At 43.8% G+C, this 18,836-nt stretch overlaps 1 protein-coding gene across 1 annotated transcript in view; it reads right to left on the bottom strand.

Moving 5' to 3' along the window:
- LOC124721960 overlaps positions 1-18,836 on the bottom strand; it is a 164,403-nt gene that overhangs the window by 38,573 nt on the left and 106,994 nt on the right. The window contains exon 2 of the mRNA XM_047247124.1: positions 7,397-7,570. Coding sequence (XP_047103080.1) covers positions 7,397-7,570 — 174 coding nt within the window. The remainder of the gene's footprint in view (positions 1-7,396; positions 7,571-18,836) is intronic.

The raw sequence follows: 18,836 nt of genomic DNA on the forward strand, positions 1-18,836 counted from the left end.
GTACATGTTTATATCGATAGTACATCGTTGGTCATGATGTTCTAGCTGATCAGTGTATAATCTTCTCAAGGAGGGCACTAAGTGCCCAAAACCTGTAAAGGAATTAAATTTGTTTTGTGCAACTCGTTGCTCATTATTTTGTTATATACTACTACTACTACTACTACTACTACTACACTTGCTGAGGACACATGAAACACTAAACTGCATTATGTTCGAAAAGGGTGGATCAACAGGCTGCTAAGCATTCTGTCCCTTTTCATGAAATACAAATGCACATAAAGCCCGATCTGTTGTGAAAATCTGAAATGGCAAGTGAGGGGTTCAAGGGCACACTAAATTAGCAGTGTGTAAGAGGGTGCGAATTTGAGTTGGATTGGAAGCATGCTTGGAGGACTACGGCGATTAAGGCTACTACTTGCGTTACGCATGAGATCCTGGTTTGAGTCCCGGTCCAGCACAAATTTTCACTTCTCACCATCAATTCAGTTCAATGCCTAACTGCAGCTAACATCTCTGAAAACCTCTGAATAACACCTTACAACCTTTCTGCTGTCAGAATATCAACATGTGTTCCATGAGCAATACTGTGTTCGTCAGTGAGACCCAGAAGACAGAGTTGAAAAGCTGGCTGCATATCATTCAGTCTAGGTTTCCTCCTCTACGTAATCAAGTCTTTCGGGTAGCAAAAAATTTCACATATGAGATATTACTAGCACAGGAAAGTTTGGTATAATCTTGAGTGGCTGTGAATGACCAGTGTTCAAGATTTTCCAAAACCAGATGAAGTGGCTGGTTGAGAGTCTGGAAGTGAAACCAGTTTTAATTTCTCCAAATGGAAGAAGCAATTTTAAGAGGGCGAGGTGGAGAAAAGAAGGGGGGGGGAGTGCAATAGCTAGAAGGTATGGCACTAATAGTTATCTAATAGTTATGGTCCAGATTTGCAGTAAATTTTCATACAACATTAGCAAGGAAATGCAACAGTCTACATCAGTATCTCCCTTTTTAGCTGGACTAAATGCTGTGTTGCACGAGGAAGGTCATTTTAAAGCATACTTGTATCAGTAGTTGTGTCATATTTATGACATGGAAAGGTACAACACACATTTCCTACACTTGATGGATATTTTAAAATAGTGACACTATTTAAAATTGTCTCTTCACAATATATTACTAGCACAATAACTGTGTTTGTAAACTGATTTGTTTCATTTCATTCTTTCCATCAATATTAAATGACATGTTTGATGATACCAGCAGCCTTTTACTTTTAATCCTCAGTTGTCACTAATGAATGCAGAATCATTTGGTGCTCCCTGAAGAAGACATTGGAATCTATGTGCAGGTTATCCTATGTATCGATGGATGTGGTTTTGACTACTTTGTGTCTCTAATTCAGTTCAATGTTTATATTAAACAATGACGAATTGCTTCTGAACTCCAAAACATCTGAACAAGCCTGTCTTGGCTCTAGTTGGACAAAGGGCAACATTTGATGATGATAAAGCTATACAGAGTCGCACACAGTCTCAATCTTCGGCACAATGGTGAAGATGGGGCAGTGCAGAAAAAGGAAACCACCACTTGCTTGAATAAACAGCATTGGAAAGACAGCCTCCAAGATCCTTTTGAGTCATCAGTATCCTGACTGGTTTGATGTGGTTGAAGTGGCCTGCCACTAATTCCCTCCTGTGCCAACCTCTTCATCTCAGAATAGCACTTGCAACCTACATCCTCAATTACTTGCTGAATGTATTCCAATTTCTGTCTTCCTCTACAGTTTTTGGCCTCAAAAACCATGGAAGCCATTCCCTCATGTCCCAACAGGATGTCCTATTATCCTGTCATTTCTCCTATTCCTTTCCTCTCCAATTCTGTGCAGAACCTCCTCATTCCTTACCTTATCAGTCCACCTAATTTTCAACATACGACTGTAGCACCACATCTCATACAATGCTGTGCTCCAAACGTATATTCTCAGAAATTTCTTCCTCAAACAAAGGTCTATATTTGATACTATTAGACTTCTCTTGGGCAGGAATGCCCTTTTTGCTAGTTCTAATCAGATTTTGACGTCGTCCTTGCTCTGTCTGTCACTGGTTATTTTGGTGGCTAGGTAGCTGAATTCCTGAACTTCTATTTCTTGACCATCAATCCTGATGTAAAGTTTCTCATTGTTCTCATTTCTGCTACTTCACATTACTTTTGTCTTTCTTCAATTCACTCTCAATCCATATTCTGTACTCATTAGACTTCATTCCATTCAGCATATCATGTAATTCTTCTTCACTTTCACTCTGGATAATAATGTCATCTGCAAAGCATGTTACTGATATCCTTTCACCTCGAATTTTCATTCCACTCCTGAACCTTTCTTTTATTTCCAACATTGCTTCTCCGATGTCCAGATTGAACAGTAGAAGCAAAAGACTGCATCCCTCTCTCTCACGCCATTTTTATTCCAAGCATTTCGTTCTTGGTCATCCACTCTTACTATTCCCACTTGGCTCTTTTACATATTGTATATTACCCATCTTCCCCTATAGCTTACCCCTATTTTACTCGGAATTTCCAACATCTTGCACAATTTTACATTGTCAAACGCTTTTTACAGGTTGACAAATCCTATGAAAGTGTCATGATTTTTCTTTAGTCTTGCTTCCATTATCAACGGCAATGTCAGAATTTTCTCTCTGGTGCCTTTAGCTTTCCTAAAGCCAAACTGATCGTCATTTAATACATACTCTATTTTTTCTTCCATTCTTCTGTGTATTATTCTTGTCAGCAACTTGGATTCATGAGATGTTAAGCTGATTGTGCAACAATTCTCGCACTTGTCAGCTCTTGCAGTCTTTGGAAGTGTATGGATGAAATTTTGCCGAAAGTCAGATGGTATGTCACCAGACTCGTGCATTCTATACATCAATGTAAATAATTGTTTTGTAGCTACTTCCTCAATAACTTTAGAAATTCTGATGAAATGTTATATATCCATTCTGCCTTATTTTATCTTAAGACCCCCAAGCTCTCTCTAATTCCGATTCTAACACTGGATCCCCTACCTCTTCTAAATCGACACCTGCTTATTCTATCACACGAGGAAAATATTCCCCCTCAGAGGCCTACGATGTACTCTTTCCACCTATCTATCCACTGCATTTACAGTGGAATTCCCGTTGCACTCTTAATGTTACCACTCTTGCTCTCAATTTCACCGAAGATTAGTTTGATCTTCCAGTAGGCTAAGTCAGTCCTCGTGACAATCTTTTCTTTTTCGATTTCTTCACATTCTTCATACAGCCATTTTGTCTTAGCTTCCCTGCATTTCGTATTTATTTCATTCCGCAGCGACTTTTATTTCTGTATTCCTGAATTCCCCGGAACGTCTTTGTACGTCATCCTTTCATTGATCAACTGAATTATTTCTTATGTTAGCGATGGTTTCTTCGGTGGTACCTTCTTTGTACGTATGTTTTTCTTTCCAACTTCTGTGATTGCCCTTTTTAGAGATGTCCATTCTTCTTCAACTGTACTGCCTACTGAGCTATTCCCTATTGCTGTATGTAAAGCCTTAGAGAACTCAAGCTCATCTCGTCATTCCTTAGTACTTCCGTACCATCCTCCTTTGCGTACTGATTTCCTGACTAAACTCAAACTTCAGTCTTCTCTTCTTCACTACTGCATTGTGATTTGAGTCTATATCTCGTCCTTGATAAGCCTTACAATCCAGTACCTGATTTCGAAATCTGTCTGACCATGATGTAATCTAACTGAAATCTTCCCATATCACCCGGCCTTTCGAAGTATACCAGTTCCTCGTGATTTTTGAACAGAATATTCGCTATTACTAGCTGAAATTTATTACAGAACGCAATTACTCTTTCTTCTATTTCATTCCTTGTTCCAAGCCCTTATAACCTTTTCATCTACTATTCCCCTATAACCGCGTTCCAGTCCCCCACGACTATTAGATTTTCATCTCCCTTCACGTACTGTATTACCCATTCAATATCCTTATATACTTACTCTATCCCTTCATCTTCAGCTTGCGATGTCGGCATCTATACTTGACCTATCATTGTCTGTCGATTCTGATACAAACAACCCTATCACTGAACTGTTCACAGTAACACACATTCTGCCGTAAAGAGTAAACTGGTCGAGTTCTTTTCAATATTTTTGGTAACAACTTTAAACGACGACTTGTCTTTATATAGAAGAGATTAGCTAGGCCTATTTTTCACAGAATTTCGAACAACTTGCACCATTTTACATTGTCGAACGCTTTTTCCAGGTCGACAAATCCTATGACTGTGTCTTGATTTTTCTTCTGTCTTGCTTCCACTGTCAAATGCAACACCAGAGTTGCCTCTCCAGAGCCTGTCCTAAGGAAAAACTTATAATTATATTATCTATTTTCTTTGCCATTCTTCTGTATATTATTATTCTTATCAGCAACTTGGGTGCAAGAGCTGTTAAGCTGATTGTCAGTTCTAGCTATCTTCAGAATTGTGTGGATGATGTTTTTCTGGAAGTCTGATGGAACATTGTCAGTCTCTCACATTCTACACATCAATCTGAATAGTTGTTTCGTTGACACTTTCCCCAATTATTTTAGGAGTTCTGATGCAATGCTATCTATCCGTTCTGCCTTAACTGGTCTTAAGTTGGCCAAAGCTCTTAAATTCTAATACTGGATCCCATCTCTCTTCTTTGTCGACTCCTGTTACGATTTCTATCATGTCATCAGACAAGTCGTCCCCCTCACAGATGCCTTCAATGCATGCGCTCTCTCTCTCTCTCTCTCTCTCTCTCTCTCTCTCTCTCTCTCTCTCTCTCTCTCCCCCCCCCCCCCCCCCCTCTGGACTTAACAGTGAAATTCCCATTGCAGTCTTAATGTTATCGTCCTTGCTTTTAATTTCACCAATGGTTGTTTTGCATTTCCTATATGCTGAGTCTGTCCTTCCAACAATCAGCTTATTAATAAAGAGTAAAAAATATTGCAATAAAATCATTTCGAAATCACACATACTAAAGGTCATGTCAATGATTAACTCATACCACTCACCAAACGCCCCTAGAAAGCGCGGGATTTCTTTACGTATATCTGCAACAATTCAAAATCACTAGGTCTAACATTTATAGACATAATTAACTTAATGTCGAGTGTGACAACGATTCCTCCTGGTCCAAAACTTTTTAAAACTTACTTTGTAGTTGCCTGTTAGTATACAGAAGTTCGTCTAAATCAGTCGCAAGGTGCGTCCTCTCTTTGTTAGGTATACTGTAGTCACTTATTCCTTATTTGGGTAACTCCAGTATTAACAGACACACTGTATCTACAGTGCGGACACACTCCGTCTGGGCCTCTAAATAGTTTTTATATGGTTAAACTATTCCTGTTACTTTCTTTTTACCCGTAATATATGCAAGGTAACTTCTGTAAACTCTGGAAGAGAAAGAAAGATGTACAGACACTGAATCTGATTCGGTACGTGACGCATACTCAGATGACTCACGAGAGCGTTAGCCGTGAAAGGCAAACGCCCCGTCTCCAGGCCCGGTACGGCATACCGTTTCTATTTGTCATCCAAGTTTCTTTCCCAACATCTCTGCTTAGAATTTGCTCTAAAAAGGTTACGTTACAGGCCAATAAGAGTTACATCATTGCTCAATGTCATACTGAAATTATTTCCGAGTGACCAGCTGGATTGACTTCATGTTTCTGCGCAATATTTTGATGTCTGTCTTTCTGCGCCGATGACAGTGCTCCAAGAAATTTTTGTCTACTTAATATTTTCGATTAATGGATAAAATATTCAGGCGAGATATCAATTAACTGATATCCTATTGTGTGTGTGTGTGTGTGTGTGTGTGTGTGTGTGTGTGTGTCAGTATTCTGACTTTTACCTCTGTCGCTTTTGCACGCGTCAATCAGCGTTATAGACTGGCACCAGCCCTTTCTCTACATCTCAAAATAGTTGTTTATGCAGTTCGTGAAGTAGCATAATTTGTTGCACTGTCAAAGAAGACAAAATTGCCCGTCCACGATTTTGTAACACTGAGTTGGTAACTTCTCCTGAACGCTTGCTCACCTCGCCTTTACGCTGCTCACCTTGAGGGTGGAGAATATTTATTGATATCTGACACTTCCTAACGATCCTAATAAAAGGCTAAGATCTCCCGACCACTGAAACACAGCATTCCGTTGTTGCGCTCGAGGATGGTCGCTTAGGTGAACACATTCGATTTAACGCGGTAGGGCGCTTACTGCGCATTTATCATCAGGTACACAACTAACCGGTGAGCATTATGATTCAGAAGCTTCACGAAAACTTCTTTGAAGTACACTATCTGATAAGTTTGGAAGGTAGTTACAAGAACGCCTTTTGAATCAGTGACTATCTGGAGCTTAGGTCACAAAAGTGAGCTCTGAATTACACTTCTACAAAACTCTGTGCTGCGTGGCAGTCCTGTGGGATGAACTGACAGCTGCCGCAATGTTAACAGCGTTGTTACGCACGCTGAACCATCTTATTTGAAGCCCCAATACGAAATAAATAGATAAATACAACGTAAGAACGCTAAATTAAGAAAATGGCGAACAAAAAACATAGGTTCTAAAAATACGATCAACGCGGTATTTAAGGGCTAACAGTTTCAAAACAAATTTCTAAACTGCTGACCAAAATACCAAGGAAACTGGGCCATACTCTGTCGGAATTACCGAATTAGAAAGCACAAACTAACTGGTTCCCAAATTATGCACCAGCTGGACGTCATCTTAAAGCGGAAAATGTTAAACCACCAATGAAGCCTCGCCAAACCATGTTAATAGTATTCCCTTCATCCATTGCGAACGTCGCGGTAAGCGCATAGGCACACAAAAATGGCGAGAAAGCCTATGAGAAAGAAATGAAAAGCAGAGTGCTTCTCCAGACTCATTGAAGGAAAATGAAGGAATATTCCATCGACGTCGAGACGAGGAAGGAAATGAAAAGTGACCCTGTTGAGCAACAAACCAGCATTAGCCAGGCGTGATGTAGGGGAAAGCACGCCCACTAGGAACCTCAATCGCCACAAGAGGAGACGAACCTCGCTCCTCCAGATTTAAGTCCAGTGTTTTAGTCACCCAGCTACCTCACTCGAGCCTCGTAACACACCACAAATTGTTGGCGTCGTTCACGATATGTAGGAAATATCGACAAGACTGAGAAGTGAGATGTCAAAGACAAATTAGTGCAAAGTTCATGTTTTCAATTCCTTGCAATATAACTACATTATCCTCTATTTTATCTACTATTATAAGCAATATATCTACATGCAGCATTCTGAAGTTATCATTAAAGACAATCACTTTACTGATTGGAAGAGCAAGTATTCGAACGGCACTCACCTTGCGCGACTTGTTTTCTTTGCGCATGTTTGAGCGTCCGTTGATGAGCACGTTTCCTCCAACGAAGACAACATTGCACGGGGATGGTGGACTATCATCTAAGTAGTCTGCATCTGCGTCTGTTGACGACTCATCCGAACTGCCACTCAGTCGGATGTACCCCGACTCGCCCGGCTGTAGCAAAAGATAAAACAACTATGTAATAAAACCGACGGCCATAACGCACTGCATATACGAGCATCTTGTAAATGCGCAGTCCTTTAACCCTGGATTAGTGAACCCTCATAGAATTTACGATTGCAGTAGGGTATAAAACAGGGCATTTTGTACTTAATTTGGTATTTAATGTACCACTGGAGATCTAATAATAGTAATTAATGAATAACCTATAAATTATATTCCTTGGAATATAAATTATGTTCCTTGGAATAAATCTGAAGTAGTACAACTTACGACGATTTAATAGCAATCCAACATTTCCGCCCCTTTAATGTACTAGGGTTAATGCAGTTCTTGGGAATGAGGTCACAGAAATACTAAATACCCATGTGAATCATCTCCACGACGCTTCAAACCCACAGGAAATTTTCGTTTGGCGCACAGCTACAGCTGTGTAGACTTATCTTGACGGAAGGAAAAATTCTCGTTTACTACCACGTCGACGTGATCCTTCGAGAAAAAGTTAAGTACATAACAACAGAAAGTTGGCCACAGCCTTTTCGAGGGAATCATCCTATCAATTATCTCAAGCAGGTAAGGAATCCTTCGAAGCTTATATTTGGGTGGTCGAGCAATGATTTTATTCCGGAGAAAATGGCTCTGAGCACTATGGGCCTTAACATCTGAGGTCATCAGTCCCCTAGAACTTAGAACTACTTAAACCTAACTAACCTAAGGACATCACACACATCCATGCCCGAGGCAGGATTCGAACCTGCGACCGTAGCGGTCGCGCGGTTCCAGACTGTAGCGCCTAGAACCGCTCGGCCACTCCGGCCGGCTATTCCGGGGATTCGTCGGCACTATGTCGTAACATCAGTTATGTGCGTAAAAAGGTTTTACAACGGTCTGCGCATTCCGATGTTCGTATTAGGATATAAATTAGTAGAATGGTTATTAATAGTAAGACTCTTCATTTTTGTGCTGACTAATCTCTGTTTACAACACAGTTTAACGTCTTACGTGCAACGGCAAACACTAACATCGACTGTGGGCAAATACGTCGCAAATTAAGATCACAGACCTTCCAAAAGCATATATAATGTGTTATGTTAAAGAATATATTACAGCGTTTTATTGTAAATTTTGAACTCTGTGTAGCACGTTCTTATTATTAAAATCAAGAGAGACTGTTTTACATCCAACTCAAAATGTATGATGTATCTTTGAAACTCTACATCAGACACCATCACACTTCATCTTAAATTCAAGATCACTCTTTAACTTGAGGAGTGCACGTTGTGTATTGTGTTATTTTGTTTGTACTTAAACTAAGAAAGTATTTCTACAGAATTTGACATTTATATCCTGGGCAACCTATAAGTTCGAATAATCTTCCTGTCCAATTATGATCATTTGCGATTTTCCTTTGTAAGAACATGTGTTTCACTTTAAAGTTCCTTTACTTTACGTTAGAAATAACCATCACAGTTAGTAATAATCTCTTCATTTAATAGGACAAGAATCAATCTCTGCACATACTTCAAAACCGAAATGAGCATTACGTTTTTTGACTTACTGTTAAGTATCTCGTGCATCTTTTCCTTGATTTACATGTATGTATGTATCTAACTTCTTCAGTTTAAATGATCGTTTTGAGATATGTCTAGTTGATGCTCAGTAGCAAACTGTTTTCTGTTCTTGCGTTAAGAACGAAAACTACAGCAATTAAACCAAAAAATTTACACTGCACAGCTACTATTCACCATCTTACAATGTCCGACGCAGGAAAGAAGCAACATTTAACACTACTTCGTACTTTCTTTTTCCTCCCATTAATTCTGAACACACTGGTTTAATAGATTGTATAATTATCAATTGTAAGAATATTCTGAAGCAAGTTCACTAACAAGCTATTTCGAATTCCTGGAAAGAAATTTGAGATAAAAGATAATATCTATCATTCAAAATTATGACAACCTACTGAGCCAAAATTGCTATCTGAGCATAATCAGAAGGACCTCTCACGTTTCAGTGACTTATAAATAAGTTATGCTTTCTTCATATGTGCCTCATAATAGCTGTAAAACTTATTCTGAAGAATCACGCTCTATTTTCAGTGATTTTTTTTTATTAGCCTCTGGTACGCAATAGGTTACAGAATTATTCTGAGATTTGCCTATTCACCTGTTCCAGACTATCTTTAGTACATCTTGCAACGGAATTTTGCCACAGTGCTAATTTTAATGGAAACGAACGTTTCTTTTCAGGAAGAGCCTGACACTTATCTGTAACAGGTGTTTCGCATTAATTCAATTACTGGCAATTTTTTCTCCTTCTACATGTTTTAGAAACATTTCTAACACGGGTACGTTTCGTCTCTAAATGTAATTTATTTAAGGGCACTCTTCGTTTCCTCAGAACTGTCTGAGGATTAGGAAGTACTAATCAAATACGGAGCGGTTAATGAAAGTCTGTAGCACCAGCTCGCTTTCATTAATGCTTCAAGGTTTGATTTCTAACATTAAGACAGTGACGCAAAACTATAGATTTTTATACTGCAGACATAATTCCAAAACGAGGGCAAATACGTATAAAGCTTACATGTCCCTTGAAAAGAGTGATACGCTTTCAGCTTCCTAAATGTCACTTACGTGGTGTAAGGGATGACTTTATGAACTGCGTGCCTTGGTTTGTCAAAACTAGGTCTCCATTATGTTAAGTGGAGATCTACTCAAGGATACTAATATTAATATAAGTACGCAATAATGTGAATAAACATTGACAATATGACAAGCCAAATACTTAGTAGAGTACGCTTTGTGGTCAACAAGACAATGCCTAACACAGCAAGCATAGTTGCATCAACAATAATTCTCCAGATCGTCATAGGAAGTGAATAGCGTGCGAGAACTGTTTATAGTAAAAAATCCCTATTCGGTAGCTGCTACTAAGGAACTGACGAAGCATAAAAAAATTTTCGCTCTACAATTCAATTTTGTCGCCAGTGACATTTCCTTCGAAATAGCACTTTGCCACCAGATATCTTAATTCATTTGGCATTTTTTTCGACGCTTTCGAAACATCGTTCCAGCAATGAAGCACGACAGATAGGAATAGCACTTGCCTCTCCGAACGGCAAAAATTGCTTCGCTCGATATTCTAGGCTCAAATGGCTCTGAGCACTATGCGACTTAACTTCTGAGGTCATCAGTCGCCTAGAACTTACAACTAATTAAACCTAACTAACCTAAGGACATCACACACATCCATGCCCGAGGCAGGATTCGAACCTGCGACCGTAGCGGTCTCTCGGCTCCAGACCGTAGCGCCTAGAACCGCACGGCCACTCCGGCCGGCCCGATATACTAGGAAACAATGTAATGTCATGTGGGTGATGGTGGACTGGAAAGCCTTCCGTTCGAATAAATTTATTCTGAAAGACCACATGACTTATCAAAGCGTACTTTGTGGTCCATTTGAAGTATGCGATTGCAAAAATCAACAGGTAATCTTCGGTTTCAAGAAGAGACGTGGGACTGACACGTAAGCATAGGTCTATATTGCTGACAATCTGTTGAAATCTGAAATATGTTTTATGCTCGCCTATCATAACTTTTTTGCACAATCTCTGCAAGAATCCACATATATTCCGCAAACAGTGATCTTCTTGAGCTCTGGAAGTTCCATTCCTCCACGAAATCTCTGAGGTCCGTATATAACAGCGGCCAGGTTGACGCCCTGTTCCTCGAGGTTTCCACCAGTTACGCACAACTTATTAGTCAACAAAATATGAGATTACGAAATACTGCTTTATGAGCGGACTCAGGATCTCCTCGCTGATAGAAGTCAGCCCGTCATTCTTAACGGGCCGACATCGACATATGTCAGACTAGCTTTGGGGGTACCCTAACGGAGAGTTATAGGTCCGTTGCTGTTTACAATACACACACAAACGATCGACTGCACAACGTCGAAAACTCCGTGAGGCTGTCTGCGGACGATGCTGTTACCTGTTGGAAGATTACAACGCGAAAAGATTACCAAAATGCAGGAAGACCTGCAGAGTATCGACGACTAGTGCAGGATTAGCATTTGCCCGTTGACAAAGTTAACGTACTGAGCATAAACAGGTGAAGATGTCCATTATTGTTTGAGTACGCTATTGGCGATAAATCACTAGAAACAGTAAGAACCGTAAAGCATCTACAAGTAACTGTCGAGAGCGACTTCAAGTGGTATGGACACTTGAAACTAGGTCGATGATACCTACAGTACAGATTGCACAAAAACTGTCAGCTAATTGTTTCTACACTCCTATAAATTTTATTCAGTGCGTTAATGAGTACTCAACCTAGCAGTCTCTTATATGCACTTCAAGTAAGTACAAACGGAAACACTAGACTCAAATAAGTGGCGTGCAGGTAGAAACCGATATGCATCTTATACGGACACAAAGCGAGTGTCAGAGGACTTTCCCATAGCGCATGCACGCTTCGTCCCAGCAGAGCATATCGAGCCGTGTGCGTGTCGTGTGCCTAAATACACTCCAGAAGAAACTAAAGCTGGTATCGCAGTGAGCTTCTCGTCCTACTCACAACTGTGCAAGCTGACAATCCACTAGCAATTCAAAAATACATTTTATGTGTATCTTATAAAAACACACACACACACACTCTCTCTCTCTCTCTCTCTCTCTCTCTCTCTCTCTCTCTCTCTCTCTCTCTCTGTGTGTGTGTGTGTGTGTGTGTGTGTGTGTGTGTCAACACACACACAGACAAAGGAAGAAAGTAATTGTCCAAGAAAATTTTCAAATGTGAAATAATGCGTATTTACGTTTGATTATCTTGGTCCCCATAGTTACTTCCAATCTCTTCTTATTCACTGAATCACCACCGTAGAGGCAGCGGGGATGCAAATGAAATAGTGTGCTCCAGGTACGTGCAGCGCACTCTTAACTTAGAGGGTACCGTACAGAACTGGCAACTAAGGTACACTGCTGGCCACCGTAAATGCAACACCCTGAAGGAAGCATCCGAATCAAGTGAAATTTACACCATGAGTTTGCAGCGATGAGATATGCAACTGATTAGAATTTCAGCGCAGACGCACATCACGCGCGCCTGTGGCGCCACCTCATAGCGCCATTTAAGGCTTGGCGATTTCGACGAGTGTACGTTCGTCACGTGTGTTTACCTTGTGGTTGTTTCACAAGACGATCAGTTATGCCTCGTAGACAACAGCGAACATCTTTTGATCAAGTATCCGAGTTCGACAGAGGAAGGATAGTGGCTTACCGAGATTGTGGATTATCATACAGAGAAATCGCTAGTCGTGTTGGACGAAACCAAACAACTGTAATGCGGATATGTGACCGTTGGATGCAGGAGGGTACGACGGACCGACGTGGTCGATCACATTCACCTCGGTGCACCACTGCACGTGCTGATAGGCAAATTGTGCGCATGGCAGTGACGGATCGCTCAGTGACATCCCGAACCATAGCACAGCACATTGCGTCTGTAACGCGTCATCCAGTGTCTGCGCGTATCATTCGACGCCGTTTACAGCAGAGTGGTCTGTCCGCAAGACGTCCATTGCTTCGTCTACCATTGACGCAGAACCACAGACGTCTCCGTCGCCAATGGTGTGATGACAGACGGATGTGGACGGCAGAATGGAATGACGTGTCTTTACTGAAGAGGCACGCTTCTGTCTGCAGCACCACGATGGTCGGATTCGAGTGTGGAGACACCGTGGAGAGAGGATGCTGGACAGCTGCATTGTGCACCGCCACACTGGTCTTGCACCGGGTATTATAGTATGGGGCGGTATTGGATATTACTCTCGCACGCCTCTAGTACGCATTGCTGGTACTTTAAATAGCCGGCGCTACATATCCGAGGTGCTGGAGCCAGTTGTCCTTCCTTACCTTCAGGGCTCGGCCACAGGATAATGCGCGACCACACGTGGCACGCATTGTCCAAAGGTTCTTCGACAATAACCAGATTGAATTGCTTCCCTGGCCGGCTCGCTCTCTGGATGTTTCGCCGATAGAAAACATGTGGTCCATGGTTGCTCAACGAGTGACCCAGATTACATCCCCAGCTACCACACCAGATGATCTTTGGCAACGTGTGGAAGCTGCTTGGGCTGCTGTACCCCAGGAACACATCCAACGTCTCTTTGACTCAATGCCGAGACGTGTGGCAGCGGTGATCTCCAACAATGGCGGCTACTCTGGCTACTGATTCTGGCAGGAACCACATGTCACAGACGTCTGTAAACGTAATCATTTGATACTTGGTCAACATGTTATCTACAAAATAAATTTTGTTGTGCTACCTCTTGTCTTTCTTGGTGTTGCATTTACGGTGGCCAGCAGTGTATTAGAAACCATCACCATAAAGGTAAATACGCATTAGTCATCTCCGTGGTTTCTCCGAAGGCTTACGATTTTGTAACCAGGAATACGTTGTTAAATGTTCTTGTCCGAAGATTAGGCACAGTACCACTTGAATTAGAGTGGGACACTGGAAGCTCCAACAGATAGGATCAAGTATAGGAGCTCAGTGTCTGAAAGATTTCCAGTAATTACGGGAGTTCCCAAAGAAGAAGGGTTACATTAGTTGGTATCAATTAATTAAACCTGGTTCTGGATGAAGTGATCAAACAGATGAGAGATGTAAACAAAACTATTACTACTGAAAGTGTACAACTTTGATACAAAATAATACATACCACCAAAGTAGTATTTTTTTTCGACGATATGGCATTGCTATATGACAAAGAAAAAATGCGGACACAGTACTGAAAAACTGATGAAATTGCACTCAAAGCTGGCTTACAGCTAACGTACAATCAGAGCACGGGAGTGAATACAGAAACCGACAGGCTGCTTGTAGTTCAAGAAGGTTTTTTTTTGTGGTTTTACGGCGCACAACTTCAACGGTCATTAGCGCCCAGACTACGTGAGGAATGCACCGCGAGTCACAAGTTTAAAACAGCAACGAAACGGAAAACACGATAAAAGACAGACTGACAGGCATAGGATTAAAAAAGGAAAACAGCAGAATCAAATGTCCTTTGAGAGGGTTGTCAAATTGATAAAATGAAGAACGCGAGCAGCTGCTCGTGGGTCATCCGCTAAAATGGTTTCTACAGTACAGGGCAGGCCAAGATCAAGACGCAGGGTGTTAAAATCCGGACAGACCGTTAAAATATGGCAGACCGTCAGCAATTGCCCACAGGGGCAGAACGGCGCCGGCGCAGCCGTCAGCAGATGGCGATGGCTGAACCGGCAGTGGCCAATTCGTAACCGGGCCAAAACGACCTCCTCCCGCCGAGAAGGGCGTGAGGAGGACGTCCAAGCCACGGGAAGAGGTTTCAGGGCCCGAAGTTTGTTGTCTGTAAGTGCAGCCCAATCGGCATGCCACTGCGATAAAATGCGCCGACAAATTACCCTGCTACAATCTGACGAAGGGACACAACAAGATGCTGTCCGAGGCTGGAGGACCGCAGCCTTGGCCGCGGCATCTGCAGCTTCGTTCCCAGGGATACCGACATGGCCAGGAACCCACATAAAGCTAACCGGAGAACCGACGTCCACCAGATGCTGAAGAGAGCGTTGGATCTGGTGCACGAAAGGGTGAACCGGGTACGGATCACTGAGGCTCTGGATAGCGCTCAGGGAATCGGAGCAGATGACATATGCAGAATGTCGGTGGCGGCAGATGTAAAGGACAGCCTGGTAGAGGGCAAAGAGCTCAGCTGTGAAGACCGAACAAAGGCCATGGAGCCGGTATTTGAAACTTTGTGCCCCGACAATAAAGGAACACCCAACCCCGTCTTTGGTCTTAGAGCCATCTGTATAAATGAAGGTCATATTAATGAACTTCGAACGAAGTTCGATAAAACGGGAGTGGTAGACTGAACCGGGGGTAACCTCCTTCGGGAGCGAGCAGAGGTCAAGGTGGACGCGAACCTGAGCCTGGAGCCAAGGTGGCGCGTGGCTCTCGCCCACTCGAAAGGTTGCAGGGAGTGAAAAATGAAGGTGTTGAAGGAGGCGACGAAAGCGAACTCCAGGGGGTAGCAGGGCAGAGACATACAACCCGTATTGACTGTCGAGAGAGTCATCAAAAAAGGAACGATAAGACGGGTGGTCGGGCATTGCCAGTAGCCGACAGGCATACCGACACAGCAGTATATCGCGCCGGTAGGTGAGTGGCAACTCACCAGCGTCAGCATGAAGACTCTCGACGGGACTAGTATAAAACGCTCCGATCGCAAGTCGTAAACCCCGATGTTGTATGGAGTTGAGGCGGCATAAGATGGATGGCCGTGCAGAGGAGTATACGAAGCTCCCATAATCCAGCTTGGAGCGGACGATCGACCGATATAGACGAAGCAGGACGGTTCGATCCGCTCCCCACGACATACCACTGAGAACACGGAGGACATTTAGAGAACGGGTACAACGGGCAGCCAAATATGACACATGTGGAGACCAACTAAGTTTCCTGTCAAATGTAAGACCTAAAAATTTTGTTGTCTCCACAAATGGGAGAGCAACGGGACCGAGTCGTAAGGACGGTGGGAGAAACTCTTTGTAGCGCCAGAAGTTAATACAGACCGTCTTCTCGGCAGAAAAACGGAAGCCATTGGCGACACTCCAGGAGTAAAGACGGTCAAGAGAACGCTGAAGACAGCGCTCCAGGAAACACGTACGCTGCGCGCTGCAATAGATGGTAAAATCGTCTACGAAAAGGGAGCCTGATACATCAGCTGGGAGGCAATCCATTATTGGATTGATCGCTATGGCGAAGAGAGCGACGCTCAAAACTGAGCCCTGTGGCACCCCATTCTCCTGGTGAAAGGTGTCTGACAGGACAGAACCCACACGTACCCTGAACTGTCGATCCATTAAAAAGGAACGAATAAAAAGAGGGAGGCGACCGCGAAGGCCATGTATGCATGGTGCGGAGAATGCCCGCCCTCCAACAGGTGTCGTAAGCCTTCTCCAAATCAAAGAACACAGCCGCGGTCGGGCGCTTCCGCAAGAAGTTATTCATAATGAAGTTCGACAAGGTAACCAGATGGTCGACAGCAGAGCGGCGCCTACGAAATCCACATTGTACATTGGTAAGTAGGCGTCGAGACTCGAGCAGCCAAACCAATCGAGAGTTAACCATTCGCTCCATCACTTTACAGACACAGCTGGTAAGCGAGATGGGTCGATAACTGGAAGGCAAGTGCTTGTCCTTCCCCGGCTTAGGAATCGGGACAACAATAGACTCGCGCCAGCTTGCGGGAACATGTCCCTCAATCCAGATGCGATTGTAAGTACGAAGAAGAAAACCTTTACCCGCAGGAGAAAGGTTCTTCAGCATCTGAATATGAATAGAATCAGGCCCTGGAGCGGAGGACCGTGATCGGCCAAGTGCGTTTTCGAGTTCCCGCATGGTGAATGGGGCATTATAACTTTCACGATTCGAGGAGCGGAAGTTAGGAGGCATAGCCTCCTCTGCCTGTTTGCGGGGGAGGAAGGCAGGGTGGTAATGAGCAGAGCTCGAAACCTCGGCGAAAAAGCGGCCGAAGGCATTGGAGACATCCTCAGGGGCCACAAGGACGTCATTCGCGACCGTAAAGCCAGAAACTGGTGAGTGGACCTTAGTGCCAGATAGCCGGCGCAGGCTACCCCAGACAACAGAAGAAGGAGTAAAACTGTTGAAGGTGCTTGTGAAAGCAGCCCAGCTGGCTTTCTTGCTTTCTTTAATAATACGACGACACTGAGCACGTAATCGTTTATAATTGATACAATTCGCCACTGTAGGGTGGCGTTGAAAGGTGCGTAGAGCACGTCGACGAGCACGTAAAGCGTCTCGACATGCTGCAGTCCACCAGGGGAGAAGAAGTAGGGTGAGGGATGGAATATTCAGCAGCAGCGAGAATGACGTCCGTGAGGTGTGCGACCTGACGATCGCAGCTTGTGAAGTTTTTATCCTGAAAGGTCGCCCTGGAAGAGAAGAGCCCCCAGTCTGCCTTGGAGATGGTCCAACTAGAGGAGCACGGAGAGGGGGTATGCTGCAGGAGATGGATAACACACGGGAAGTGGTCGCTCGAATATGTATCAGAAAGTGCATACCACTCAAACCGGCGTGCAAGTTGGGGAGTACATATAGAAAGGTCTAAATGGGAATAGGTGTGAGATGTGTCCGAAAGAAAAGTAGGGGCGCCAGTATTGAGGCAGACAAGGTTGAGCTGGTTGAAAAGGTCTGCTAACAGGGAGCCCCTCGGGCAGGATGCTGGAGAGCCCCAAAGGGGATGGTGGGCATTGAAGTCTCCAGTTAACAAAAATGGTGCAGGTAGCTGAGCAATAAGTTGCATCATGACTGCCCTGGTAACGGCAGATGACGATGGAGTGTAAACAGTACAAATGGAAAATGTAAAAGTGGGGAGAGTAATGCGGATGGCAACTGCCTGCAGGCCGGTGTGCAACGTGATGGGATCATAGTAAATATCATCCCGGACCAGCAACATAACCCCTCCATGAGCCGGGATACCTACCACAGGGGGTAGGTCAAAACGCACAGAGGTGTAGTGTGCCAAGGCAATTTGATTGCATGGGCGGAGCTTCGTTTCCTGGAGGGCTACGACGAGCGGACGGTGCAAGCGGAACAGCAACTTCAAGTCCTCTCGATTGGAGCGAATGCTGCGAATATTCCAGTGAATAAGTGCCATCGTAAGAAAAGGAAGATAAAAGGACGGGTCACCTGGAAGGCCGCGGAGGGCCTGGCTTCGAGCGAGCACTGCCACCGCTATCAGTAGGCGGACAGTCTTCGTCCATTGGGTCTATAGGTTCATCGGCCATCTTGGGAAGATGGCCGGGAGGGTGAGCTTCCTCCGCCGGTGAACGGCCAGATGTTCGGCTACCAGCGGTGCGGCCAGGCGAAACGGATGACGGCCTGGGGCGGCAACCGCTGGGTGGCGCAGGAGAAGAAATGCGCCGTGGCGGAGAAGGAGAACTGTGCTTCCTAGGAGCCTTCTTGGAAGGACGTTTGGTGGAAGTACCGGTCGAAGGCTGGGAGGTCGAGGTACGTAGGAAGTCCGCACGGGACGGTTCCTTCTTAAAGGCCCGTGCATCTGACTTCTGGGTCTTCGTCTTGGCAGAAGCTGATGAAGGTGCTTGTGTCTGAGGGGTGACGGGAGGAAGAGGAGACGTCGACCGGGCGATCTTAGCACTGGCCGAACGGACGACCGTGGTGCTGAAGGTCAGATCGCA

This window comes from Schistocerca piceifrons, chromosome X (genome assembly GCF_021461385.2).
Source record: "Schistocerca piceifrons isolate TAMUIC-IGC-003096 chromosome X, iqSchPice1.1, whole genome shotgun sequence".
NCBI classification, from domain to species: Eukaryota; Metazoa; Arthropoda; class Insecta; order Orthoptera; family Acrididae; genus Schistocerca; species Schistocerca piceifrons.